The 27,549-nt window shown below is 37.6% G+C and overlaps 1 protein-coding gene across 4 annotated transcripts in view; it reads left to right on the top strand.

The window, feature by feature from the left end:
- WDR70 (WD repeat domain 70) overlaps positions 1 to 27,549 on the top strand; it is a 310,102-nt gene that overhangs the window by 244,111 nt on the left and 38,442 nt on the right. For all 4 annotated transcript variants that reach the window (XM_049109320.1, XM_049109319.1, XM_025436429.3 and 1 more), the window contains 3 exons: positions 7,186 to 7,285; positions 16,410 to 16,494; positions 18,002 to 18,140. In XM_049109320.1, the coding sequence (XP_048965277.1) occupies positions 7,186 to 7,285; positions 16,410 to 16,494; positions 18,002 to 18,140 (324 nt within the window). The remainder of the gene's footprint in view (positions 1 to 7,185; positions 7,286 to 16,409; positions 16,495 to 18,001; positions 18,141 to 27,549) is intronic.

Raw genomic sequence — 27,549 nt, 5'->3', positions numbered from 1 at the left:
TATGTGTCTGTTTTTTTTTGTTTGTTTGTTTGTTTTTTTTATTTACTTATGATAGTCACAGAGAGAGAGAGGCAGAGACACAGGCAGAGGGAGAAGCAGGCTCCATGCACCGGGAGCCTGATATGGGATTCGATCCCGGGTCTCCAGGATCGCGCCCTGGGCCAAAGGCAGGCGCCAAACCGCTGCGCCACCCAGGGATCCCCTATGTGTCTGTTTTTGTGCCAGTACCACACTGTCTTGATGACCACAGCTTTAGTACCACACTGTCTTGATGACCACAGCTTTGTAGTACAACCTGAAATCTGGCATTGTGATGCCCCCAGCTGTGGTTTTCTTTTTTAAAATTCCCCTGGCTATTCGGGGTCTTTTCTGATTCCACACAAATCTTAAAATAATTTGTTCTAACTCTCTGAAGAAAGTCTATGGTATTTTGACAGGGATTGCATTAAACGTGTAAATTGCCCTGGGTAACATTGACATTTTCACAATTAATTCTGCCAATCCATGAACATGGAATATTTTTCCATCTCTTTGTGTCTTCCTCAATTTCTTTCAGAAGTGTTCTGTAATTTTTAGGGTATAGATCCTTTACCTCTTTGGTTAGGTTTATTCCTAGGTATCTTATGCTTTTGGGTACAATTGTAAATGGTATTGACTCCTTAATTTCTCTTTCTTCAGTCTCATTGTTAGTGTATAGAAATGCCGCTGATTTCTGGGCATTGATTTTGTATCCTGCCACACTGCCAAATTGCTGTATGAGTTCTAGCAATCTTGGGGTGGAGTCTTTTGGGTTTTCTATGTAGAGTATCATGTCATTGGCGAAGAGGGAGAGTTTGACTTCTTCTTTGCCAATTTGAATGCCTTTAATGTCTTTTTGTAGTTTTGCCAATTTGAATGCCTTTAATGTCTTTTTGTAGTCTGATTGCTGAGGCTAAGACTTCTAGTACTATGTTGAATAGCAGTGGTGAGAGTGGACATCCCTGTCTTGTTCCTGATCTTAGGGGAAAGGCTCCCAGTGCTCCCCCATTGAGAGTTATATTTGCTGCGGGCTTTTTGTAGATGGCTTTTAAGATGTTGAGGAATGTTCCTTCTATCCCTATACTCTGAAGAGTTTTGATCAGGAAGGATGCTGTATTTTGTCAAATGCTTTCTCTGCATCTATTGAGAGGATCATATGGTTCTTGGTTTTTCTCTTGCTGATATGATGAATCACATTGATTGTTTTACGAGTGTTGAACCAGCCTTGTGTCCCGGGAATAAATCCTACTTGGTCATGGTGAATAATTTTCTTAATGTACTGTTGGATCCTATTGGCTAGCATCTTGTTGAGAATTTTTGCATCCATGTTCATCAGGGATATTGGTCTATAATTCTCCTTTTTGGTGGGGTCTTTGTCTGGTTTTGGAATTAAGGTGAGGCTGGCCTCATAGAATGAATTTGGAAGTACTCCATCTCTTTCTATCTTTCCAAACAGCTTTAGTAGAATAGGTATGGTTTCTTCTTTAAACGTTTGATAGAATTCCCCAGGGAAGCCATCTGGCCCTGGACTTCTGTGTCTTGGGAGGTTTTTGATGACTGCTTCAATTTCCTCCCTGGTTATTGGCCTGTTCAGGTTTTCTATTTCTTCCTGTTCCAGTTTTGGTAGTTTGTGGCTTTCCAGGAATGTGTCCATTTCTTCTAGATTGCCTAATTTATTGGCATGTAGCTGTTCATAATATGTTTTTAAAATTGTTTGTATTTCCTTGGTGTTGGTAGTGATCTCTCCTTTCTCATTCATGATTTTATTAATTTGAGTCTTCTCTCTCTTCTTTTTAATAAGGCTGGCTAATGGTTTATCTATCTTATTAATTCTTTCAAAGAACCAACTCCTGGTTCTGTTGATCTGTTCCACAGTTCTTCTGGTCTCGATTTTGTTGAGTTCTGCTTGAATCTTTATTAACTCTCTTCTTCTCTTGGGTGTAGGATCTATTTGCTGTTTTTTCTCTAGCTCCTGGATCGGTATTCTTTTCATTATTTTTTTCTGTTTTCAGCCCTGCAGTTCATTTAAATTTTCTCATTTAAAATAGTTTATTCCATTTCTCTGTTAATTATAAAACATGTTTTGATCATTTTGAGGGCTGTCATTCCTCTTGCATTGACTGACACACACTAGAAAAGTAAAGATATTGGGATCTAGGCAGCCCCTGGATGTAAACTCACTGACCATTGGTAGCGCCACAGAATGTTTGAATTACATTTAGGATTTCAAGAATGGTATATTTAAGACTTTGTGGAAGACATAATTTTTTTCTTTAAGAATTTGGCAGACTGCATTAGAGAAGAAAAACTAGAATTAGTATAGCCACAGAAGACAGGACCAGGAGTCATAAGTAGATACTGGAATTCTAGGAACTAGTCTTGGACCCAGTTTAAGAAAAGCGTTCCCGATTAGAGCCACCTAGAAATGGACTGATGTTGCTTGTAGTCATGAGTTCTGTACTGCCAGAGGCTTCTAACCATCTGCTAAGAAAGGATATAGGGACAGTTTTACCAATTGGAGTTTGTATGGTATGATCTCAGGAGAAGGCCTTTAAAACTCAAGCATTTTCCATCACTATGAATCTGTGAGATTTGATACTCTCCAAATGATAACATAAAAAGTCCTCCTAAGAATAGGAAACCAATATAAAGGAGTTAATAATCTTAGTTTCCCCGAAGAACAATGTTCTTTGCCTACGATGGTCATAAAATCAGTTAAAGGAGAAGCCACAGTTTTAGATTTCCCACACTATGCCAGAAGTGTTTTTAGTCAGGTTGACTCTGTTTCCAAAGTATGAGGGTGTTTTGTCCTCATGACTGTCCAAGTGTTCATATTTTCAGCAAGTTTATGATCACCTCTGGCTATCTATTTTATTTCAGTAGAATAAACTTTTGTTATTGGTTAAAGTGAAGTTAATAATTGAAGAGCACTTTTGACATAAAATCTGTGAGCTGTCCATCTCAAGTGAGGACATTTTGCTTTTTCATTTTATTAGATCCTTTAAAAGAGGAAATGATTTAGATTATTTAGAGTACAATCTTTCTCTCATAATTTTAATTATTAATATGCAGCCATTTATTAGTCTAAAGGAGCATTGCCCCGAGATGCAAATTAATATGACAATAGGAACTGTGGGAAGTCAGAAGGACAAGGTAGGGTTTGTTTTGTGGCATATATTCACACATTCTGCATTATAAACAATGAATTATAAAAGTTTCACAATACCCAACCTCCAATATAGTGGCCTTTTAAAGTAGTACCTAAAAATGGAGACATAAAATTGTGGCAGATGAATATTTGGTAAAGTCTTTTCTTACTATAAAGGCAAAATCACTTGTAGTCATAATCCCTTATTCCCATTCAGTTCCTTATATTGTAGTTATACTATCATCTGTTAGATCCAGCAGAATCTTAAGTTTTGAAACAGCACTTTTTCTTTGCTTGAGTACCAGATGGCTATATGTCTTTAAATGCTAGAATCCCGCTCAGGGCAGTAAAAAGAGGAAGCAAGACCTATTTAGGGAACAGCAGATTTGCAGCCTCATCTCACGCCCTCTCTGAGCAGCAAGGATGAGAATTAGACTATCACAGGGAACAACCTGCTTGCCACTAGGCTCATGTTGAAGCTCATATGATAGGATTCCTTTGGATTCTACACCTTTTAAGGTTCTTTATCCTATTTACTGGTATATGTATGTATACACATCTGTGTGTATGTGTGTATGTATATGTTCAAATATTAGCATTCAAAATCTGTTTTGTCCTATTTTTTTTTAAGATTTTATTTATTTATTCATGAGAGACACAGATAGAGACAGAGGCAGAGACACAGATAGAGGAGAAGCAGACTCCATGCAGGAAGCTCGACACGGGACTCGATCCCGGGACTCCAGGATCATGCCCTGGGCCGAAGGCAGGCGCCAAACCACTGAGCCACCCAGGGGATCCCCCTGTTTTGTCCTATTAATAATAAAAAGTACATATTGATCAGTTAGTGGAATTATAAAATATTATATATACCAGTTTTTGTCTTTTCCTTAAGAATCGCAGAGCTGTCAGTGACCCTAGAAATCAGCTGGTGCAAGCCATTTATTTTACAGCGGATAGACTTGTGATCCGGAAAGACTAATTTGCCCCCAGACACACTGCTGGTTTTTATTCAGCTAAGTCTAGCTTTCCCGTCTCCTGGTTCCTGGCCCAGTCTTACTATATTGCATTGCCTTACCACTCCTGAAATGATGGGTTTTCCTTCTATTTAGATGTGTTTATACCTTTATGAGGATTAAAAATAAATACATTTAAAACAAACAAAAAACCGAGTTAATTTCACTGGGAGGCCAAATGTAAGGACAGACTTTTTGGTAAACTGCTACCACTACACTATCTTTCAGAAGTTTTATTTAGAGTTTAGTAGTTGATGACTTGATGAAATATGACCAAGTGGCAAATTTTCCCTGTTGAGTTCAGTAGCAGAGTTTTGTTTTTCTGAGGAACAAAATATTCCCAATCCATTCTTCACGTGTCCAGGATGATCTTTTTAAAATAAGTAAGCCAAGTCATGTTCTCCGAGTAATCTCTATTAAGCAGCTCCCTTTTGTCTTCAGGATAAAATGTAAGCCCTTAATATGGCCTATAAGGCCTCTGGTGATCGAGGCTCTCTGCTCATACTATTATCCCCCACTTCTTCTTTCCCTCAAGTCATGATTAGCTTCTTTTAGTTCTTTGCAACCAGTTCTTTTACTTTTATGCACATGTTAAGCTTTCTATTGGTTTTGTAACAAATTACCACTAATATAGTACCTTAAAAAACACCCAGTTTATTATTTCACAATTTCTGTAGATAAGATGTCTGGCATGGTGTGGTGGGATTCTCTTCTTAGGGTCTCATCAAGCTAAAATTGAACTGTTGGCTAGGGCTGTGTCTCTCATCTGGGGCTCAGGGTCCTCTTTCAGATGCACTGGTTATTGGCAGCATTCAGGTCCCTATTTCCTTGACACATCTTTAGAGTTAACAGTGGCATGTCAAACACTTTATTCTTCCAGTCTCTCTGACTTAACTGTCTCTCGTGTTTCTGTGGCTTCCTTTTCTGTCCTCAGGAAGAAGTTCTGCTTTCAAGTTCTCATGTGACTGCTTCAGCCCCACCTGGATAATCCAGGATAATCTCTCTTTTAAGATTAACTAGTTAGTTACTTTGGTTATACCTACAGAGGCTCTTTTGCCATGTAGAATGACATATTTATGGGGGTGGACGTCATAGGGGTCAAAATTCTGCCTACTACAACAAAGTACCCTGTGACTGGAATACTCGTTCTTGTCTCTGCCTCCTGCTCCTTCATCTGCTAACTCATACTTTCATCAGCTGGGTCTCAGAATTTCTTTTTTGTCCTTCCCCCACCCTGACCCTCTTTCCCAGGTTTGGATTAGGCACCTCTCTTCAGTGCTCACTGCTCTTCACGTCCCCATTGTACCACTTGTCACTTCTTATACTTAACCCAGACTGTCAACTCTCTGAGGAGAAAAGCCAGGTTTAATTTAGTACATTTGTGTTTCCTTGTTTAACCTTGTATCGGTCATACAGTTGATGCCCAATTAAAAGTTAAATCAATAAGTTATTTGTATCCATGAAAGGTGGAAGTGCAGTAGCCATGTTTAATACAGAGGAAGAAAAAATATACAGACGAAGAGAGAGAACAAATTTAACTTAATATACACAAATTATTAAAAACAAAACCAGAAAAAACCCTGTCTGCTTTTGTGAGGTAATGACGTGCTCCTCATTACTGAAAGCTTTTAGGTGGAAGTTCAAAGGGTGTCAGGGATGTTAGAGGGAGGCTGACATACATGAGCTCTGTTTTGTGACTCATTCTTGTTAGGGTTGATATGGGACCAAAGGAGATGGGGTCACTTGTATTCTTACACCTGTAGCTCTCGGGAAAGACCTATATGCTGTTATCACTGGCAGTGCTCCTGTCTCTTCACTTGAATTATCCAGCCTGCTGGAGCTAGGATAATTGACTCCCTAGTATTTTGCCTGTGCTGGTTACTGTATCATAACTGAATGACAAGATTAGTGTAGTAAGAGTTACTTTTATAACTCATTAACTGTGCAGAAGCAACATTAGAAGTAAAAAGACTATTAACATACATTACTAGAGAAGGAGTATAGTGTAGTGTTTAAGAGCAGGCTTTTGGTTCAAACACTTAATAGCTCTACCACTTGCTAGCTGTGTGACCTTAAATCAGGTACTTAAGTCTTTGTGGTTCAGTTTCCTAACCTGTAAGATGCACATCATAATAGTAGAACCTAACTTGTAAAGTGATTGAATTAAGTAGGCAAGGTAGTAAAGGATAGAGTGCATAGGGTAGGATTAGCATTGTGTCAGGGTTAGCTCTCCTCCCCCCCATGACAACATTATCCTACAGGCACATTAAAGAGAGTTCAAGACTTACAACCACATGCCTAGTGTTTGGCATATACTAGGAATACAATGATATATATACTTTTTAAAGTAGGCACCATGCCCAATGTGGGGCTTAAACTCACAATGCTGAGTGAGATCAACAGTAACATGCTTTACTGACTGAGCCAGCTAGGCCCCCCCTACAATGATATTTTTTATTTTATAAATAATCTGTTCATTTATAATTTTATTTATATTTATTCTTTCAGATAACGGTAGGAATTGGTCCCAATAACCTTATGCTATAAGAACTAAATACTGTATTAATCTTGTGTTGCTCAGAGTTTGCTAAGGCAATCTGAAAAATAGGACTTAATTTCTCTTTTATTAAAGCAAATGGATGTTTTTAGAAACCTTTTTTTTTTTAAGATTTTATTTATGAGAGAGAGAGAGAGAATGGGAGAGAGAGGCAGAGACACAGGCAGAGAGAGAAGCAGGCCTCCTGCAAGGAGCCCAACGTGGTACTCGATCCTGGATCCCAGGATCATGCCCTGAGCTGAAGGCAGACGTTCAACCACTCAGCTACCCAGGCGTCCCAAGAAACCTTTTGAATGATTTTCCAGAATAAAGAATACTGTAGTCAAGTAAAATTAATATTTTATGTATATAATTTTCTGGATGATAAAGTAAAATACTCTGGCCACAAAAATGTTCTCATTTGATTTCAGATGAGATATTAACTCTTTGCTTATCTTTGCAAACAGGTTCATCCTAAATTTCACTATAAACAGGCCCATGACCCAGGCACAGACACTTCTTGTGTGGCTTTTTCCTATGATGGCAATGTCCTGGCATCTCGTGGAGGTAGGTTAAAAACCTTCTTTTGGATGTGTTTCTATATATAAAAATGATCGTAATTAACTCTAACAAATGTTACAATAATATCCTAATAGTAAAGCTAGCTGTGTTTTTGTTAATGTACCTTTGCCAGTCTGACTTATTTTTCTCAACTAAAATGCATTTCTGGGAGGGAGCAAGATGGCGGAAGAGTAGGGTCCCCAAATCACCTGTCTCCACCAAACTACCTAGAAAACCTTCAAATTATCCTGAAAATCTATGAATTCGGCCTGAGATTTAAAGAGAGACCAGCTGGAATGCTACAGTGAGAAGAGTTCGCGCATCTATCAAGGTAGGAAGACGGGGAAAAAGAAATAAAGGAACAAAGGCCTCCAAGGGGGAGGGGCCCCGCGAGGAGCCGGGCTGAGGCCGGGGCGAGTGTCCCCAGGACAGGAGAGCCCCGTCCCGGAGGAGCAGGAGCTGCACCGACCTTCCCGGGGGAAAGGGGCTCGCGGGGAGTTGGAGCAGGACCCAGGAGGGCGAGGATGCCCTCGGGCTCCCGGGGACAGTAACAGCAACTGCGCGCCCAGGAGAGTGCGCCGAGCTCCCTAAGGGCTGCAGCGCGCACGGGGGACCCGGCGGGACCCGGAGCAGCTGAAGGGGCTCGGGCGGCGGCTCCGCGGAGGGGGCTGCGCGGCCCCGGGAGCAGCTCGGAGGGGCTCGGGCAGAGGAAGAGGCTCCGTGCGGAGGGGGCTGCGCGGTTCCAGGAGCAGCTCGGAGGGGCTCGGGCGGCGGCTCCGCGGAGGGGGCTGCGGCCCTGGAGCGCGAATCCACCAGCGCAGGCTCCGGCGCACAGGGCGCCGGGACACAGCCCAGGATCCCGCCTCCCCCGGGCCAGGCAGAGGCCGGGAGGGCCCAGGACAGCGAGGACGCTCCTGCCCCAGCTGAGCAGATCAGCGGCCCCGCCCCGGAGCCTCCAGGCCCTGCAGACGGAGTTCCTGCCGGAGCTGAATCCAGGTTTCCAGAGCTGCCCCGCCACTGGGGCTGTTCCTCCTGCGGCCTCACGGGGTAAACAACCCCCACCGAGCCCTGCACCAGGCAGAGGCACAGCAGCTCCCCCAACTGCTAACACCTGAAAATCAGCACAACAGGCCCCTCCCCCAGAACACCAGCTAGACGGACAACTTCCAGGAGAAGCCAAGGGACTTAAAGTACACAGAATCAGAAGATACTCCCCGGTGGTTCTTTTTTTTGTTTGTTTGTTTTTGTTTTTGTTTTTGTTTTGTTTTGCTTTTTGATTTGTTTCCATCCCCCACCCCCTTTTTTTCTCCTTTCTTTTTCTTTCTCTTTTTCTTCTTCTTTTTTTTTTTTTCGTTTTTTTTTTCCTTTTTCTTCCCTTTTTTTTCTCTTTCTCTTTTCTTTCCTTCTTTCTCTCCTCTCTTTTTCTCTTTTTCCCAATACAACTTGCTTTTGGCCACTCTGCACTGAGCAAAATGACTAGAAGGAAAACCTCACCTCAAAAGAAAGAATCAGAAACAGTCCTCTCTCCCACAGAGTTACAAAATCTGGATTACAATTCAATGTCAGAAAGCCAATTCAGAAGCACTATTATACACCTACTGGTGGCTCTAGAAAAAAGTATAAAGGACTCAAGAGACTTCATGACTGCAGAATTTAGAGCTAATCAGGCAGAAATTAAAAATCAATTGAATGAGATGCAATCCAAACTAGAAGTCCTAACGACGAGGGTTAACGAGGTGGAAGAACGAGTGAGTGACCTAGAAGACAAGTTGATAGCAAAGAGGGAAACTGAGGAAAAAAGAGACAAACAATTAAAAGACCATGAAGATAGATTAAGGGAAATAAACGACAGCCTGAGGAAGAAAAACCTACGTTTAATTGGGGTTCCCGAGGGCGCCGAAAGGGACAGAGGGCCAGAATATGTATTTGAACAAATTCTAGCTGAAAACTTTCCTAATCTGGGAAGGGAAACAGGCATTCAGATCCAGGAAATAGAGAGATCCCCCCCTAAAATCAATAAAAACCGTTCAACACCTCGACATTTAATTGTGAAGCTTGCAAATTCCAAAGATAAAGAGAAGATCCTTAAAGCAGCAAGGGACAAGAAATCCCTGACTTTTATGGGAAGGAGTATTAGGGTAACAGCAGACCTCTCCACAGAGACCTGGCAGGCCAGAAAGGGCTGGCAGGATATATTCAGGGTCCTAAATGAGAAGAACATGCAACCAAGAATACTTTATCCATCAAGACTCTCATTCAAAATGGAAGGAGAGATAAAGAGCTTCCAAGACAGGCAGCAACTAAAAGAATATGTGACCTCCAAACCAGCTCTGCAAGAAATTTTAAGGGGGCCTCTTAAAATTCCCCTTTAAGAAGAAGTTCAGTGGAACAGTCCACAAAAACAAAGACTGAATAGATATCATGATGACACTAAACTCATATCTCTCAATAGTAACTCTGAATGTGAACGGGCTTAATGACCCCATCAAAAGGCGCAGGGTTTCAGACTGGATAAAAAAGCAGGACCCATCTATTTGCTGTCTACAAGAGACTCATTTTAGACAGAAGGACACCTACAGCCTGAAAATAAAAGGTTGGAGAACCATTTACCATTCGAATGGTCCTCAAAAGAAAGCAGGGGTAGCCATCCTTATATCAGATAAACTAAAATTTACCCCAAAGACTGTAGTGAGAGATGAAGAGGGACACTATATCATACTTAAAGGATCTATTCAACAAGAGGACTTAACAATCCTCAATATATATGCTCCGAATGTGGGAGCTGCCAAATATATAAATCAATTATTAACCAAAGTGAAGAAATACTTAGATAATAATACACTTATACTTGGTGACTTCAATCTAGCTCTTTCTATACTCGATAGGTCTTCTAAGCAAAACATCTCCAAAGAAACGAGAGCTTTAAATGATACACTGGACCAGATGGATTTCACAGATATCTACAGAACTTTACATCCAAACTCAACTGAATACACATTCTTCTCAAGCGCACATGGAACTTTCTCCAGAATAGACCACATATTGGGTCACAAATCGGGTCTGAACCGATACCAAAAGATTGGGATTGTCCCCTGCATATTCTCGGACCATAATGCCTTGAAATTAGAACTAAATCACAACAAGAAGTTTGGAAGGACCTCAAACACATGGAGGTTAAGGACCATCCTGCTAAAAGATAAAAGGGTCAACCAGGAAATTAAGGAAGAATTAAAAAGATTCATGGAAACTAATGAGAATGAAGATACAACTGTTCAAAATCTTTGGGATGCAGCAAAAGCAGTCCTAAGGGGGAAATACATCGCAATACAAGCATCCATTCAAAAACTGGAAAGAACTCAAATACAAAAGCTAACCTTACACATAAAGGAGCTAGAGAAAAAACAGCAAATAGATCCTACACCCAAGAGAAGAAGGGAGCTAATAAAGATTCGAGCAGAACTCAACGAAATCGAGACCAGAAGAACTGTGGAACAGATCAACAGAACCAGGAGTTGGTTCTTTGAAAGAATTAATAAGATAGATAAACCATTAGCCAGCCTTATTAAAAAGAAGAGAGAGAAGACTCAAATTAATAAAATCATGAATGAGAAAGGAGAGATCACTACCAACACCAAGGAAATACAAACGATTTTAAAAACATATTATGAACAGCTATACGCCAATAAATTAGGCAATCTAGAAGAAATGGACGCATTCCTGGAAAGCCACAAACTACCAAAACTGGAACAGGAAGAAATAGAAAACCTGAACAGGCCAATAACCAGGGAGGAAATTGAAGCAGTCATCAAAAACCTCCCAAGACACAAGAGTCCAGGGCCAGATGGCTTCCCAGGAGAATTTTATCAAACGTTTAAAGAAGAAATCATACCTATTCTCCTAAAGCTGTTTGGAAAGATAGAAAGAGATGGAGTACTTCCAAATTCGTTCTATGAAGCCAGCATCACCTTAATTCCAAAGCCAGACAAAGACCCCGCCAAAAAGGAGAATTACAGACCAATATCCCTGATGAACATGGATGCAAAAATTCTCAACAAGATACTGGCCAATAGGATCCAACAGTACATTAAGAAAATTATTCACCATGACCAAGTAGGATTTATCCCTGGGACACAAGGCTGGTTCAACACCCGTAAAACAATCAATGTGATTCATCATATCAGCAAGAGAAAAACCAAGAACCATATGATCCTCTCATTGGATGCAGAGAAAGCATTTGACAAAATACAGCATCCATTCCTGATCAAAACTCTTCAGAGTGTAGGGATAGAGGGAACATTCCTCGACATCTTAAAAGCCATCTATGAAAAGCCCACAGCAAATATCATTCTCAATGGGGAAGCACTGGGAGCCTTTCCCCTAAGATCAGGAACAAGACAGGGATGTCCACTCTCACCACTGCTATTCAACATAGTACTGGAAGTCCTAGCCTCAGCAATCAGACAACAAAAAGACATTAAAGGCATTCAAATTGGCAAAGAAGAAGTCAAACTCTCCCTCTTCGCCGATGACATGATACTCTACATAGAAAACCCAAAAGTCTCCACCCCAAGATTGCTAGAACTCATACAGCAATTCGGTAGCGTGGCAGGATACAAAATCAATGCCCAGAAGTCAGTGGCATTTCTATACACTAACAATGAGACTGAAGAAAGAGAAATTAAGGAGTCAATCCCATTTACAATTGCACCCAAAAGCATAAGATACCTAGGAATAAACCTCACCAAAGATGTAAAGGATCTATACCCTAAAAACTATAGAACACTTCTGAAAGAAATTGAGGAAGACACAAAGAGATGGAAAAATATTCCATGCTCATGGATTGGCAGAATTAATATTGTGAAAATGTCAATGTTACCCAGGGCAATATACACGTTTAATGCAATCCCTATCAAAATACCATGGACTTTCTTCAGAGAGTTAGAACAAATTATTTTAAGATTTGTGTGGAATCAGAAAAGACCCCGAATAGCCAGGGGAATTTTAAAAAAGAAAACCATATCTGGGGGCATCACAGTGCCAGATTTCAGGTTGTACTACAAAGCTGTGGTCATCAAGACAGTGTGGTACTGGCACAAAAACAGACACATAGATCAGTGGAACAGAATAGAGAATCCAGAAGTGGACCCTGAACTTTATGGGCAACTAATATTCGATAAAGGAGGAAAGACTATCCATTGGAAGAAAGACAGTCTCTTCAATAAATGGTGCTGGGAAAATTGGACATCCACATGCAGAAGAATGAAACTAGACCACTCTCTTTCACCATACACAAAGATAAACTCAAAATGGATGAAAGATCTAAATGTGAGACAAGATTCCATCAAAATCCTAGAGAAGAACACAGGCAACACCCTTTTTGAACTCGGCCATAGTAACTTCTTGCAAGATACATCCACGAAGACAAAAGAAACAAAAGCAAAAATGAACTATTGGGACTTCATCAAGATAAGAAGCTTTTGCACAGCAAAGGATACAGTCAACAAAACTAAAAGACAACCTACAGAATGGGAGAAGATATTTGCAAATGACCTATCAGATAAAGGGCTAGTTTCCAAGATCTATAAAGAACTTATTAAACTCAACACCAAAGAAACAAACAATCCAATCATGAAATGGGCAAAAGACATGAACAGAAATCTCACAGAGGAAGACATAGACATGGCCAACATGCATATGAGAAAATGCTCTGCATCACTTGCCATCAGGGAAATACAAATCAAAACTACAATGAGATACCACCTCACACCAGTGAGAATGGGGAAAATTAACAAGGCAGGAAACAACAAATGTTGGAGAGGATGCGGAGAAAAGGGAACCCTCTTACACTGTTGGTGGGAATGTGAACTGGTGCAGCCACTCTGGAAAACTGTGTGGAGGTTCCTCAAACAGTTAAAAATAGACCTGCCCTACGACCCAGCAATTGCACTGTTGGGGATTTACCCCAAAGATACAAATGCAATGAAACGCCGGGACACCTGCACCCCGATGTTTCTAGCAGCAATGGCCACGATAGCCAAACTGTGGAAGGAGCCTCGGTGTCCAACGAAAGATGAATGGATAAAGAAGATGTGGTTTATGTATACAATGGAATATTACTCAGCTATTAGAAATGACAAATACCCACCATTTGCTTCAACGTGGATGGAACTGGAGGGTATTATGCTGAGTGAAGTAAGTCAGTCGGAGAAGGACAAACATTATATGTTCTCATTCATTTGGGGAATATAAATAATAGTGAAAGGGAAAATAAGGGAAGGGAGAAGAAATGTGTGGGAAATATCAGAAAGGGAGACAGAACGTAAAGACTGCTAACTCTGGGAAACGAACTAGGGGTGGTAGAAGGGGAGGAGGGCGGGGGGTGGGAGTGAATGGGTGACGGGCACTGGGTGTTATTCTGTATGTTAGTAAATTGAACACCAATAAAAACAAAACAAAACAAAACAAAAAAAAACAAAACAAAAAACAAAACAAAAAAAATAAATAAATAAATAAATAAATAAAATCTTTAAAAAAAAAAAAAAAATGCATTTCTAACTTGGCAATATTGTTTTCTTAAAAGGTACCAAGTAAAATTTAGCAAATATGTACTTTTTTGCTTAAGTTTTAATTTTAGCTTCAAATTCCCTCAGAGTTTGAAGCCTCCAAGGATGACCTTTGCCTCTACCTCATGGAGTTTTGTAGATGATGTTCTGAATTCTTTCTATATTATTTTATAATTTAGAGTCTTCTGTTGGCTCATTGTTGATTTTTTTTTTCAGTTCGAACACTTTAAGCCCAATTCTGTTAAAAAAAAGTTGTGTACCTGGATGTTAGTTTTTAAATAGCTCCATAGTTCTATGTGGCCATATGATAAGTTTACTTATCCTTATTCATATGGTTGAATATAGGCTGTTTCTTTTTGCTTCTTTCTTACATGTATAAACTAAGTGTTGACAGAAGGAGAAAAGAGCATAGTATGGGCAGCTTATGAGCAGAGCATTACAGGAAGTATGGGACATGACTGAGGATCTGCCTGTAGGCCCGTTTGTTAGGAGAGAAAAGAAACAGTAGAGTAAGTGGATTGGAGCCATTACAGATGGCTTTAAATATCACATAAAGGATTTAGTCTTTATTCTGTAGGCCATATTAATTTAGCAACACTGCATTTGGTCTGTCATTCATCACTCACCTGCTCTATGTTGAGCAACTACTCTGAGCTAGCATTATGCTAGGTGCTGGGTCTAAACTGTGAACATCATAGACAGAGTTCCTTTCTTAAAAGAATTTGCAACCTGGTGTAGAGGGCAGTGGAAGTGAGAAGGAGATGAAGAGACTTGGCACAGCTTTCACTCAGTTCAGCCGTTCCTTGTCTGTATACCTTGGGAACTGCATTCAGATTCTCTTTCCTCTGAAGAAGCCTTCTCTATTATATCCAAACTACCCTCACTTACATAATTGTAAAAAAATCAAAGCGTATGTATATGTAATTTCTATTTATGGTATATATAGTATATTTCTATATATGGTATATGTATTACCTATTTATGGTGTGTGTGTGTGTGCATGGTATATTATGGTATATATATAAAGTGGATCTGTATGAAATACGTATTTTGGTCCATCAATTCTAACCTATTTGGGTCTTGAGATGACTCTTAATTAAGACTATACACACACACACACACACACACACACACTCTTAACTTGGAAATAGTGGTTTATACCCCCACAATTGTGTATCTGAATCTTCTGGGAAAGTTTTTCAAATGATGAACGTTTCACTTAGAAATTCTCACATTTACTCTTGCGGCTTTAGAATGGCATACCCAAATCTCCAATGTGCAGTGGGGAGCCAAGAGTGGGGAATAAGAGGGAAGCATAGTTTGAAGATTCCTCTCAGAGGATTTCAAAATTGGCCAGCCCCAAATCAGTTGATAATTACTGGAAGTATAGGACTAACTCCATTTCAGTCAAAGCCATTTTGGTGATAATTCTTACCTTCCCCTTCCATCCTGTAATAGCTGTTGGGTAACATGTCACCAACACAGCCTATATACTGTATTCCACCCTTTTTCTTCTTGGATGTACAAAATATGGCAGATGGAAGTCTACTCAACAGAGTCCCCGGGTGTTGTAAGACACTCCTGCTAGCTCCAGAACCTGCCACATTAGCTAAACTGTTTAATGCAGATTAATGTTTTCTTATTGTTTGAGAATTATGAGGAATGTAATCTTTTTTTTAAGACTAAGAGCAAAAAGGTGAATCTTACAAAGTTCTTCCAGTGTAAGCAGGTCCCCAGTCCAGCCAATCTGTGGATGAGTACACTTGCCAAAAGTTGGGTTTCAGAAGAAGGGTCGCTTGGGAGAGGATGGAGATTTTATTGAAATCTCCATTCACCTCACTTGCACCTGATACTGATTCTTTATTGGACCCAAGAGGTTGAGGCAGGTTTCAGCTGTGGACACTAGGGAGCAAGAACAGCAAAGACATTACTTATATGAGTTTTGGCTTTCATTCTGGTCAGGAATATTAGTTAGTAGCTCTATAGAAATATAAAAAAATGACTTTTAGAAGAATATTCATTATGCTTTAAAGAGCTTGGAAAAGCTGTACTCCCTAGCAAAGTGAAGAATGATAGCCGCAGGTAGAGTTACACTGGAGGGAAGGGAATCACATGGCTCATTCTCATTAATGTTAATGGATAGCTTCATCTACACACCACTGGGAGAAAGAACCTGTTGTGAACTGAACTATTTTCAGTTCTGATGGTTGTTAAATTAATATCTTCTTAAGAAGTCAGGTTATGCTCAACTATACCATAGGGGAGCTGCCAGCTGCTGTAAAATCACTCCTTAGAGTAGATTCTCCAGGGCTCCTTCTAGCCTACAGATGCTACATCAGTTTGGAAATTTATTTCTAGAAGTCCAGTTCATTATCATAAATCTTTCTACTGTTCTCACATCTACTGCTTTCAAACTCCCCAGTTAAAAAAGTAAAACGCACTTATGTGAATTTTTCTTTCCCCTCCTTCCTTCCTATAGTTTATACAGTAAGTTTAGCAAACACTGAACATAGAAATTGTTCTTTCCATACAATTCACTTTTTTTTTCTTTTTCATTCCTCTGTAAGGTGATGATACATTGAAATTATGGGACATCCGACAGTTTAATAAGCCACTTTTTTCAGCCTCGGGTCTTCCTACCATGTTCCCAATGTAAGTAGCATGTTTTAAAGAATTGATAAACATAAGAGAATAGAAAAGAAATTTCTTCACCTTAATTTATATCATATGTATTTTAAAAAGGAACAGGAAGAGTATTTGAAATCTGTTTTTGAAAGATGCATTTTATTTTTCCCTTTTATTTGCACATTCTTCGGGCAATAAAATTTTTTTGAAGTTGAAATGATGCATGTTCATGAATTTCTATGTTTGTGTACATACATATATATAGGTGTTGGGGTAGTAAAAATATTTTAAGAGATTGAATTGTTCTTTTAATATGTATAAATGACAGGGTAGATATGTATATTTGTGGTCTTAAAATTTGAACCCCATTCCATCAAAGTGATTTTTCATAGTTTTATAATAACTATGACTTTGGAAAGTCCTGCGCTCCAAAGTCCTGAGACTTTGGAAAGTCTCAGTTAATAACTGAGAGTTATTGTATATCATTTTTGCAATTTTTTTCTTATCATAATTCCAATCTGTAATTCAGTATCCTTCACTTGTTCAGAGTATCTTGCTCTAGGTAGCTGAACACTGTTATCTCCATTCTATTAAGTTGACAACTGAAGCATTTAAGATTTTTCTAAGGCAGCTGAGGTGAGATTTGAACTTTAAGTCCTACAGTTGGTGCCTAAGCAAAACTTTCTGTTTTTGTAGAAATAAAATTTCACATCTGTGTTAAATAATGACCAACAGGGAGAGCGTGAAGGTGATGGAAGCATCAAATGGAGGAAACTGTGTAATAGCAGAGCACTAACTCTAACATGGTCCATTGCCGATGGCATTTATCTGTTAAAGCGAACAGATGGACAAACAAACATGAATTTATAGCTGATGAGAATTTTTTGAGATATTATGCCTGCTGCAAGCTATGCAACTGCCTAACTTATTTGGATCATGTCTTAGATTATTCACAATCAGGTGGCCAGATCTCTAATAACAAGGGCTCTTGAATCATAGCCATCTCTTAGGTTCCAGCGGCTCAACCTGCTCCTCATTTCATGGTGCTTGACTTGACAAAACTCAAATTATTTGAGGATGGTGGTTAGTGGTGGTAAAAAATAATTCCAAAACTGGACAAAATAATCACTAGTTAGACATTAGTCATACAATATCTATTTGTCTATAATACTGTCAAGGTCTCTCTTGAGTTTTTCCCACACTTCCTTTACATTAAAAAAATATAGTGTGTATTAAAAGCATAGATTCTGGAATCATACTGCCTGAGTTCGAATCCCAGCTGCACCACTTACTTTTGTGACCTTGGGCAAGGTTTCTTTAATCTCTCTGCCTCAGTTTCCTCGTCAGTAAAATGGGGACAATAATATCTATCCCGTAGGATTATTGTGAAGATTAAGTAATCTAATACAAGTGCTTGACTCCCTGTGTGCCTCCTATCAGAGTTACCTCTTATTACAATGGTCTTGTTTATATGTTATTTAACTCATTCCTGTAGGGTCATAAGCTTATGCTTAAACACTATTTTTGTCTGCAGGACTGATTGCTGTTTCAGTCCAGATGATAAACTCATAGTCACCGGGACATCTGTTCAGAGGGGATGTGGCAGCGGCAAACTTGTTTTCTTTGAGCGCAGGACTTTCCAAAGGGTGTATGAAATAGACATCACGGATGCGGTATGTAAATTCTTCTCTCCTCAGCCTTGAGAATGGAGTGAAGTTTGCCTCTTAGTCATCTTTTGTTTTGGTTTTAGTTTTTAAATAGAACATAAGTCCTGCCTCTTACAGTGCAGTGGTAGCTGCTTTTTTCCCCAACATAGGAATTGTTAGTATGTTGTGGACTGGCTGATCTCCCTTTTCCCTTCCTCTGACCCAGTATTTCCTATGGGCCCACGCTTCCGTCAGGGTTTCACCTGGGCTGGGGATGTCTGCCCCTCTGCGAACCAGTTTAAGGAGAGTAGAAGCTAATCATTAGGTAGGATACAAAAAGGAGTGTCCCACAATGCGCATGGTTTTTTTGCGAAGATTTAAGGATTGTGGACACCAGTGAAAGTTATGCCCTCAGAAAGTGATGAATTGTATCATTGTTTCCTAAACCTTGAAAGCTTTGAAAGAATTCTGCTTAAGGTAAGACTCAGCTTCCACTGAGCTTAATTTCTATTTAGTTATTTGAAAGTTTAAAACATTTTAAATTTCACTTCTGTATCTAAAAAAACCTTTAGTTTTCTTTACATATTTATAGAAGCACTAAAACACCAGCCTGCATGCATGCATTGATTCACCAATTCATTCATTCCTGTCCTAACTAGGGAGCTGTATGTAATACAGTAATAGTGAAGTTTCCCAGAGGAAAAATCTGAATTCCTTTACAGTCTTTTAAAGTATGTATTATTATTTAGAAGGTAAGGTAAATCATCGTTATTTTCTGAGTATTAAATAGACTGATTAATGTCTGTGTAAATTTTCTTTGGCTCACTGTCAAATCCTGTAGTAATATCCTATATCTTAAACAGCACCCTTATGTAGACTTCTCCAGTTATTTCAGTTCTTTGTAAACAGTTGGGACATATTATGTACTTAAATGATTCAGACAATTGAACAACTGTTTTTGAATCACCAGTAAAAAGCTCCTGTCTCTAATGTTCTAGTATTACTGTGGAGTCTTAATTTGTAGGCCCTAAATTTGAAACCATGGTATAGTTAGTTGGAGACAACGAAATAACAATGGGACTAATCTAGATGAGTACTTAAGTTTTATAGATTCTAATCTCATGACATAATTTGAAATGTGCCAGCACTAATAATAATTTTTGGGGGGTATATCCAAGAGCCAACTAAAACACTAGAATCAAAGAAAAACACTCTTGACTCTATCAACTTTAATCTCAAAAAATAAAATTATTATAATTGGTTGTTTCAGAAGTAAGCTGTGTTCTGTTATGCCTCTCAATGACCATATATTTCAGTATTACTCATGGTATTATGGTTTTAAGTTATAATTAAAATTGAAACCTAAATAAATTAAGGGATGTATGATTACACTTCTAAGACATGCTATATTTTTATAGTGTATAGAACATGCTCTTTGCTGTGTTGCTCTGAGTTGCTTTTCTAGCTAGATCTTTTTCTCCATAGTACTTACTGCCATTGCTTCTGTTATATGTCTCTGGTTTTTGTCTGTCTTGTTCCACCAGTCTGTAAGCCCATTAGAACAGAAACTTTGTCTGTTGTGTTCTCTGGGATATCCTCAGTGCTTAGAACAGTGCCTGACATATTTATTGAATGAGTGATGGTATGTTTGGGTAGTGCATGTAATGCATATTCTAAAGCACAGGTGTGTCTTTGGAGAGTGAGGCAGAAGAGATATTCCATCTAGAGATGGAAAGGTAAACTGATCTTGTTTACCATAGTAAGAAAGTGACTTCATATTCTGTTTTTTGTTTGTTTTCTAAAGCAAAGGAATGGCACAGTGCAACTTAGGCTTTAGAACAAATAATTTTTATTAAAGCATGAAAGTTAAATTTATAATATTTGGTATTGTGTATGAAGGCTGAGGTTTATTACTTGAGAGACTGAGCCAATGTTTCCCAAGATTGAAAAGAAAACAGATTTTGGAAGAAATACAGTGCATTGTTGTTGATATGTTGAGCTTGAAATACCTGCGAGACCTCTGGGTACAGATACTCAGTAGGCAGATGGGTAAGTGAGTTTGGTGCTTAAGAGAAAGAAGACACAGTTTTGGGAGAAATATTTACAGTTTATAGTTGAATTCTTGGTTGCTGATTAGTTTGATTAAGGAAAGGACGCAAAGGATGGAGAACATGAGCCCTAGGAAACCTGAACGTTTAAGGGATGAGCAAATTAAGCAAAACATACAAAGGAGAATGGTCATTAAGTAAATGGAATATATCTTGTATTGAAGTGTTTTAGAAAAGTCAGAAAACAGATTTTGAGATCCATCTAATATAGATGAAGAGAAAATTTCAGATAGGGACAGAAGTGCCATGGCACTTTAAAGCAGCCTTTTAGATAATTGATTTAGGATCTGTTTGATTGCATTTTTGTTGTTGATATTAGACATTGCATTGTTTTTGTTTTCATAGTAGAATGGCATGTTAAAGGAACTTTAAAATGCCCCTCTGATCTATTTTCTAAACTTTTAAGTCTTGGAATATAAGAAAATAAATGTATTCTTTGGAATGGATAAAGAAGGTGGACATTTTGCCTAAGTACCAAAAAATATCTCTCATTTTATTGTATTTTTGTCATTACAAACCAGAATAATCATTTGTTTGGAAATACTACACTCTGCTGTAGTAAGGTACTTACTGTATTGAGTTTTAATTTACATAGAAGGCAACATCTCATTCTTAATATCAGCATTTAGTGGTATACTTGCTTGACTAGGCACAGACAAAAGTGGCTTTAGATCTATCCTAGATGAGTCCATTTACTTCAATAGAGTCTAAGTGATTGTATTCTCACAACCTCTTCTAGAATAAAATAAACCCGTGGATAGTTATATTTTACAGTGCCAGGCTCAACATGTATATGAAGCCAAACATTGTTTTCAGTCAGGGATGTTAACAACTCTACAGTTTCCTAGTAATTAAAAACTATGCTACAAGCTTCACAATAAATACCTTTTAAAAATATAATAATTGCATTTTACCTTTTCATTTTTAAAACAAAGTTAAAGGAAAATTATTTTTAATTCTATTTTCTGTATTGTTGTATGCTATGAAAATTTTTTTCTCTATTCAGCATGGAGACTCTCTTCACTAGGACATGATAAATGTTTCTTTAACATTTACTATTTTTATTGTATGATGTTCATATACGTTTTATAGTTCTGCTGATACTATTTTTAGATGTTCCTTTTTAGTCCAATTGTGTTTCCTCAAGGAAAAAAGTGCGTATTTCTTATTTATCATCTAATTTTTTTATGATTTGAGTAGAGGGCTTAGCTTCTTCCCTAAGGTAAATTCCAGAATATAACTTGAATCTTGAGTTTATAAATTCACTTTAGTTTTTGTGTAACATGAGACCTAAGCTTTTATATATAGTAAAAAGGCAACCATTACTCTATTTTATGTGATGAAATTATGGGAGAGAAAGAATGGACAAAATATAATTTGGAGATGATGTATCAATTTTTAAAAAGATAATTATGTTTAGAAGAAACGGACATTTTCAGACCTTTTCAAAGTTCCAGTTATTTCAGGAGAGGCCCTGAAATAACATTATAGACTATTATTAGCTTAGTAATTTTTCATCAAACTATAATTTGTTATAAAATGACTAACAGAATTTCCTTTTTAACTACTATAAATCAAAGGACATGGTTTATATAATTATACTAGTGTATTACAATTTATACTCTTTAACCCAAGAATAATGGAATTAAGTTTTTTGACCTGGTATTATTTAAGATGGTGGTCTCTTCACCTCTGTAGCTTTTGGCAATAATTTAAAAGAAATAGCAGGTGTTTCCCTTGGGTAAGGAGAAATAAAAGTAAGAGGGAAAAAAGCCAGAAATCTCACACTTGATCCTGACTAATCTTCTGATTTGTTTCTTAGTTTATGTACTTTGATGAGGGACCCCTGTTTCTGTAAACAATGGCTGAACAAAGTGAGGAATAGAAAGAAAAAATCAAATCTTAATTTACAAAACATAGCTATAGCATCTAGCATGATTGATCTGGTTGGTATATGGCTGCTGAAGGGAAGGCAAGGGAAATTTGCTTTGATATTTTCAACTAGACTGCTTTATTTTATTCTTTCATTCATTTTTCAGCTAGACTTCTTTGGACATTTTGAAGTTGATTGAGAATACTAGTACCAACATAAGAAATATAATAGTAAAGGTCTCTTATAGAAGAAAAAAATTCATTTGTGACTATCTAAAGAATATTTGCTTATCTTCAACCACCAAAGAGAATAGATAGCAAAGAACAAAGTTTATCTTAGATTTTTGCTGCTTTTGTACCATTACTTTTTCTGTAGAATATCCCCTTCCTGTAAGAATTGAAATCTAAATTGTGCATATCTATTGATGTTCTTTAAAAAAGAAAACTCAGAATGTCAAGTAATTGGGGTCATCAGTTTGAAGTCTTATTATTAATTTCTTTCATGGAGCCAACTCCTCAGTTACAGAAATCATATATCCTGGATATGCCTTCCTGGGACTTCATCACTTATTTTCATCTTCATCAAATGGAGAAAAGTGAAATAAAAACCATGACTTTTCTATTTATTATTAATATTAACTCTGGCCTTTCCCTAAAAGATAGAGAGAACTTAAAATTTTTCTACCAGATTTATCCCTGCCCCTTACTATCATGAATATTGGTTGAAAATACATAATCATTGTTAAAATTATGTTAAATTATAGTTTACATATTTACCAAAAGAAGGAGAAATTTCTCATTTAAGACCTATTTGTCTTATTATAGAGATAGCCTATTAGATATACTAAAGAGAAAGTGAGGTCCATATTGCATAAAAATAAAATGATTTCTTTTGAAAAAACCATTTTCCACAAACATACCAACCATGTTTTCTTCTTTATTTAATTAGGTGGAGGTATGAAGGGAACTTAAATTTACATTATTTTTCCTCACTTTGCAAGATCTGATTCTTCATACATATATATTTCAGTAGGGACTATATCAGTTTAGCTTTTGGTATTTTAGTTATTTTTTCTGATTATAAAAATAGTACATGTTGAATCTAAAAAACTGACAACATAAAAAAGATGATTAAGAAATTAAATATTGTATCTAATCATATCATCCATAGATTATTCTCAGATATGATATTTGAATTAATACATTCTGATGTCCAAGAAAATTGCTGTATTTATTAACCCGAAGAATGACATATAACCATATAAACATAAATGAAAGTATCACCACTTTCATTTTACATAAGTTTTTATGTTTTTATTAGAAGAGTATATTGATATTCTAAATCCAGAGATTGAAGGAAAAGAAGAAATGGGTGTTAAGGGGCCATAAATAATGAATTTTTCTTCACAAAACTAGCTGCTTGTCTTAATTGATGAGAGTAAGGGACATGCTGACCATTCAGACTACAGTCTTCCCCATTGTTTGTACATATGTAGGAGAGCAGAAAGGCCGTTCGAATTAATGGATATTCCAGAAGTCCTCAGAATTGATTTTGGAAAGTGTCTTTTTTCTTACATATGCGTCTAGATGGAACTATTCAGAAATTCATTTCTTTTTATTTTATTTTATTTATTTATTTATTTATTTTTAATAAATTAATTTTTTATTGGTGTTCAATTTACCAACATACAGAATAACACCCAGTGCTCATCCCATCAAGTGTCCCCCTCAGTGCCAACAAATTAATGAAGCTGTGCTTGTGAAAGCTTGTCTCTGAGGAGTTGAAGAACTCACTTGTTCTTTTGTTTTATCCTTGGAGTAGACTAATCTGTCTCACTGATACAAGGTTCTAGCTCAGGTGGACTTGTACCTCTTTAAAAGTTTTCTGGAAAGAAAAGAGTCCAGCGGTATCTTTGCCCAGTTGGGATCATTCAAGGAATAGGGCACAGAGGGAACTTGAGCTATTGGCAGTGCAAATGCCAACTGAAAATAAACTCGAAAGAAAGACTATATTGGCATTTATCTGCCTTCTGAAATACAGTGAAACCTTCTTAATGTGAAGCACAGGGGATGTAAAAAAATGGACTTTCAGTTTAACTAGCTTTCCATATCTGATTTTTATTAACAGGCAATTAGGCTGCTGGTTGACTAGGGAATAGCAATTACTTTGAATTATGTATTATTTTGGATAATCAGCATCAGCTTAATGAACTTTTAGTATAATATACTTTCTTGGAAGTATCAAACAATGCAGATTCAAGATGGATATTAATTAACATATTTGGATTCAGAAGACAGATCCAGAATATATGCTTTCTGTAACTGTGGAGTTGGCTCCATGAAAGAAATTAATAACAAGACTTCAAACTGATGACCCCAATTACTTGACATTCTGAGTACAGGGTATATGACATAACAGGTATATTTTCCCATAGCCAAGTGATAAGACAACATATTCCACATAGGTATTTAGAGCATTTGCTCATTGGGACCAGAACGGCACACTGGTTGTTTCCTGGTCTTCTGAGTTGTATGAAGATGATGGAGTTTTAGGGTGAATCTGCCAGTACGGCAGTTACATGGCTCTTACTCTGCCGCTACCTGTTTATTGTCAGCATGGCTGTTAGGACAATGTTTTGTTGTCAAGAAGCACCCTGATCACCCAGTACTCTTTTCTGTAGGAGTATTTTCTTTAATCACTGAAAAAAAGATATGTCATTCAGCTATGACAAAAAACAGTGTTGCACTTTTGCAGCTTTCATGGTTTGGATTGCTAAATCATTTTTTAGGATTTCGTGAAGTAAATAGCGTAATTACTAGACTTCAGTTTAAACAGTACCAGGACCTCAGTTAAAGTCCTCTACTCAGCTGTTAGCTTCACAGTGTGTGAGGGGGCTGGTATCAGTAAGATTTGATTACATTACTTCTCATTGCATGTAAAGCTATCATGTGTAGATGTTCCAGTACAGTAATTCTCAGGATTTGAAGCATACAGTTGAGGGCTTATCTGTAGGCACATGCAAATAGAAAGAAACCACTGATTTTGTGGTAATATCTGCTTGATCAAGTCTTTAAATGTTTGAAGTAAGGAAAATGATAGCTAGTTTAGTGCTGTTTCTTCATTATTTTTGAAAATTAAATGGTAAAATTTATCTTTTTAAAAAGTATATAGTTCTGTGCTTTAAAAACATGTATGGATTTATGTAGCCACCATCAGTACAATCAGGATACAAAACAGTTCCATCATCCCCTAAAAACTCCTTTGTGCTGTCCCTCTGTAGCCATTCTCTCATCTCCTCTCTTGCTCCTAGCCCCTAGCATTCACTGGTCTGTTCTCCACTGTAGTACTGCCTTTTCAAGAATGTCTTCTAAATAAACTCATACAGTATATAACTTTTTAAAGATCAACTCCTTTTAGCAGAATGCTGTTGAGACTCATCCGTGTCATATTATGTAGGAAGAGTTTGTTACATTTTATGGCTGAGTAGTATTCCACTGTGTAGATATAGCCCAGTTCATCTTATTACAGGACATTTGATTATTTAAAGTTCTTAGAGATTATGGATAGAGCTGCCATAAATATTGATATGTAAGTTTTTGTGTGAGCAAAAGTTCTCATTTCTGTAAAATAAATACCTTAGAGTAGGCTTGGTGAGTCATACAGTGGGTATGTGTTTATTTTTATAAGAAAATGCCAACTGTTCTTCAGAGTAACAGTACCATTTTGCATTTCCACCAATAACATATTTGTTTTCCACTTGTTCCATATCCTCATGATCACTTCTGTTATGGACATTTTTTATTGTATACATTCTAATAGGTATGGAATGGTCTCTCATCATGATTATATTTGCATTTTTCTAATGGCTAATGATGTTGAATATCTTTGTGCATTGTTATCCTCTTTGGTGAAGCATCTGTTCACATTTTTTGCTCATTTTTAAATCAGGTTGTTTGTTTTCCTACTGTTAAGTTTTGACAGTCCCTTATATATTCTAGATACCAAGTTCTTTTTAGGATATTTACAAATATTTCCTCCTAGTCTGTTGCTTATTTTTTATCTTAATAGCATCTTTTACAAAACAAAAGTTTGTCTTTTTTTTAAAGATTCATTTATTTGAGACAGAGAGAAAGAGCATAAGCAGGGAGGAGGGTCAGAGGAAGAGGGTGAAGCAGGTTCCCCACTGAACAGAGAGCCTGATGCAGGGCTCGATTCCAGGACTCCAGGATCATGACCTGAGCTGAAGGCAGACGCTTAACTGATTTAAGCCACCCAGGCACCCCAAAACAAAAGATTTTAGTTTTGGTATAGTCCAATTTATCAGTTTTTTCTTTTATAGAGTGTGCTTTTGGTGTCACATCTAAGAATTCCTTGACTGACCCTAGGTCACTCAGATTTTCTAAAAGTTTTGTATTTTTGTATTTAGGTCTTGTGGTCCATTTTGGGCTAAATTTTATGTAATAGAGGGAGACTTAGGTTGAAGTAGGGTCTAGGTTCAGGACTAGGGTCAGGCTCAAGCACAAAATTTAGAGAGGTACCAAAAAACTTAGCAGTCAAGAGAAATGACATTTTAATGCGACATTATAAAAAAATGAAAATTAATGCAAAAAATCCATAATGAATAAAAAAACAATAGTTTAAATAAAAATGGGATGAATAACAGGATTGTGCCAAGCTGTACTAAAGCTTAAGGCAAAAAGGAAACTGAGTTGGACTCACCTGTGTTTTTCAAAATTTTGATATTTAGTACATCACAGATTTTGGGGGGTGGATAGGAGGAAGTGCCCAAGTAAGGGAGATGGTAAACTCACTTCTGCTTCAGTGATGATTTGAATTCTGGACTAATTCCCTAATCTCCTTACTACTATTTACTTTTCAGAGCCCTCAAATAGGTGCTCTATGCCTTCTGTCTTATATAACTATATTTGGAGGGAGAGACTGAATGGAATGTTTCCCCTGTCTCACCCCCTCCTCTTCTTCCCCCTCGCCCTCCACCCTCCCCCTCCCTCTTTCCCTACCCCTCTCTCCCTTTCTCTCTCATTCTTTTAAAAAAAAAAAATTATGATGCTAATGGAAAATACATAATGAGATAGTACAGATTGCAGCAGATATGCCTAGGAGGAAGCTTCTAAGATCCTTGCACATTTGTAGGGAAATTCATATTGTAGGAAATAAAATAATATCATTGATCCTGGTGTGAGTCACTTCTACTCTGGTGGTGTGTTCCCTTGATGTAACCGTGCCACAGGCAAAGCTACTGGCTTTTGCTTAATTAGCTGCCATCTGGCATCAAGCATACTTTGTTTAGTTTCTCAGTATTATCTTCCAGAGTCCATCTCCTTGTCTACCTGAGAACTACGCTTTAACCCTTCTATGTGAAATTTAGAGTTAATTTTAACAGAAGATTTTACAACCCTCCCAAAGAGTTCATTCCAGTTGTTGAAATCCCTTACAA

The sequence above is a fragment of the Canis lupus genome, chromosome 4 (genome assembly GCF_003254725.2).
Source record: "Canis lupus dingo isolate Sandy chromosome 4, ASM325472v2, whole genome shotgun sequence".
Classification (NCBI taxonomy): domain Eukaryota; kingdom Metazoa; phylum Chordata; class Mammalia; order Carnivora; family Canidae; genus Canis; species Canis lupus.
Note: the sequence above shows the minus strand (reverse complement) of the source record. Positions and strands in the feature narration are given on the sequence as shown.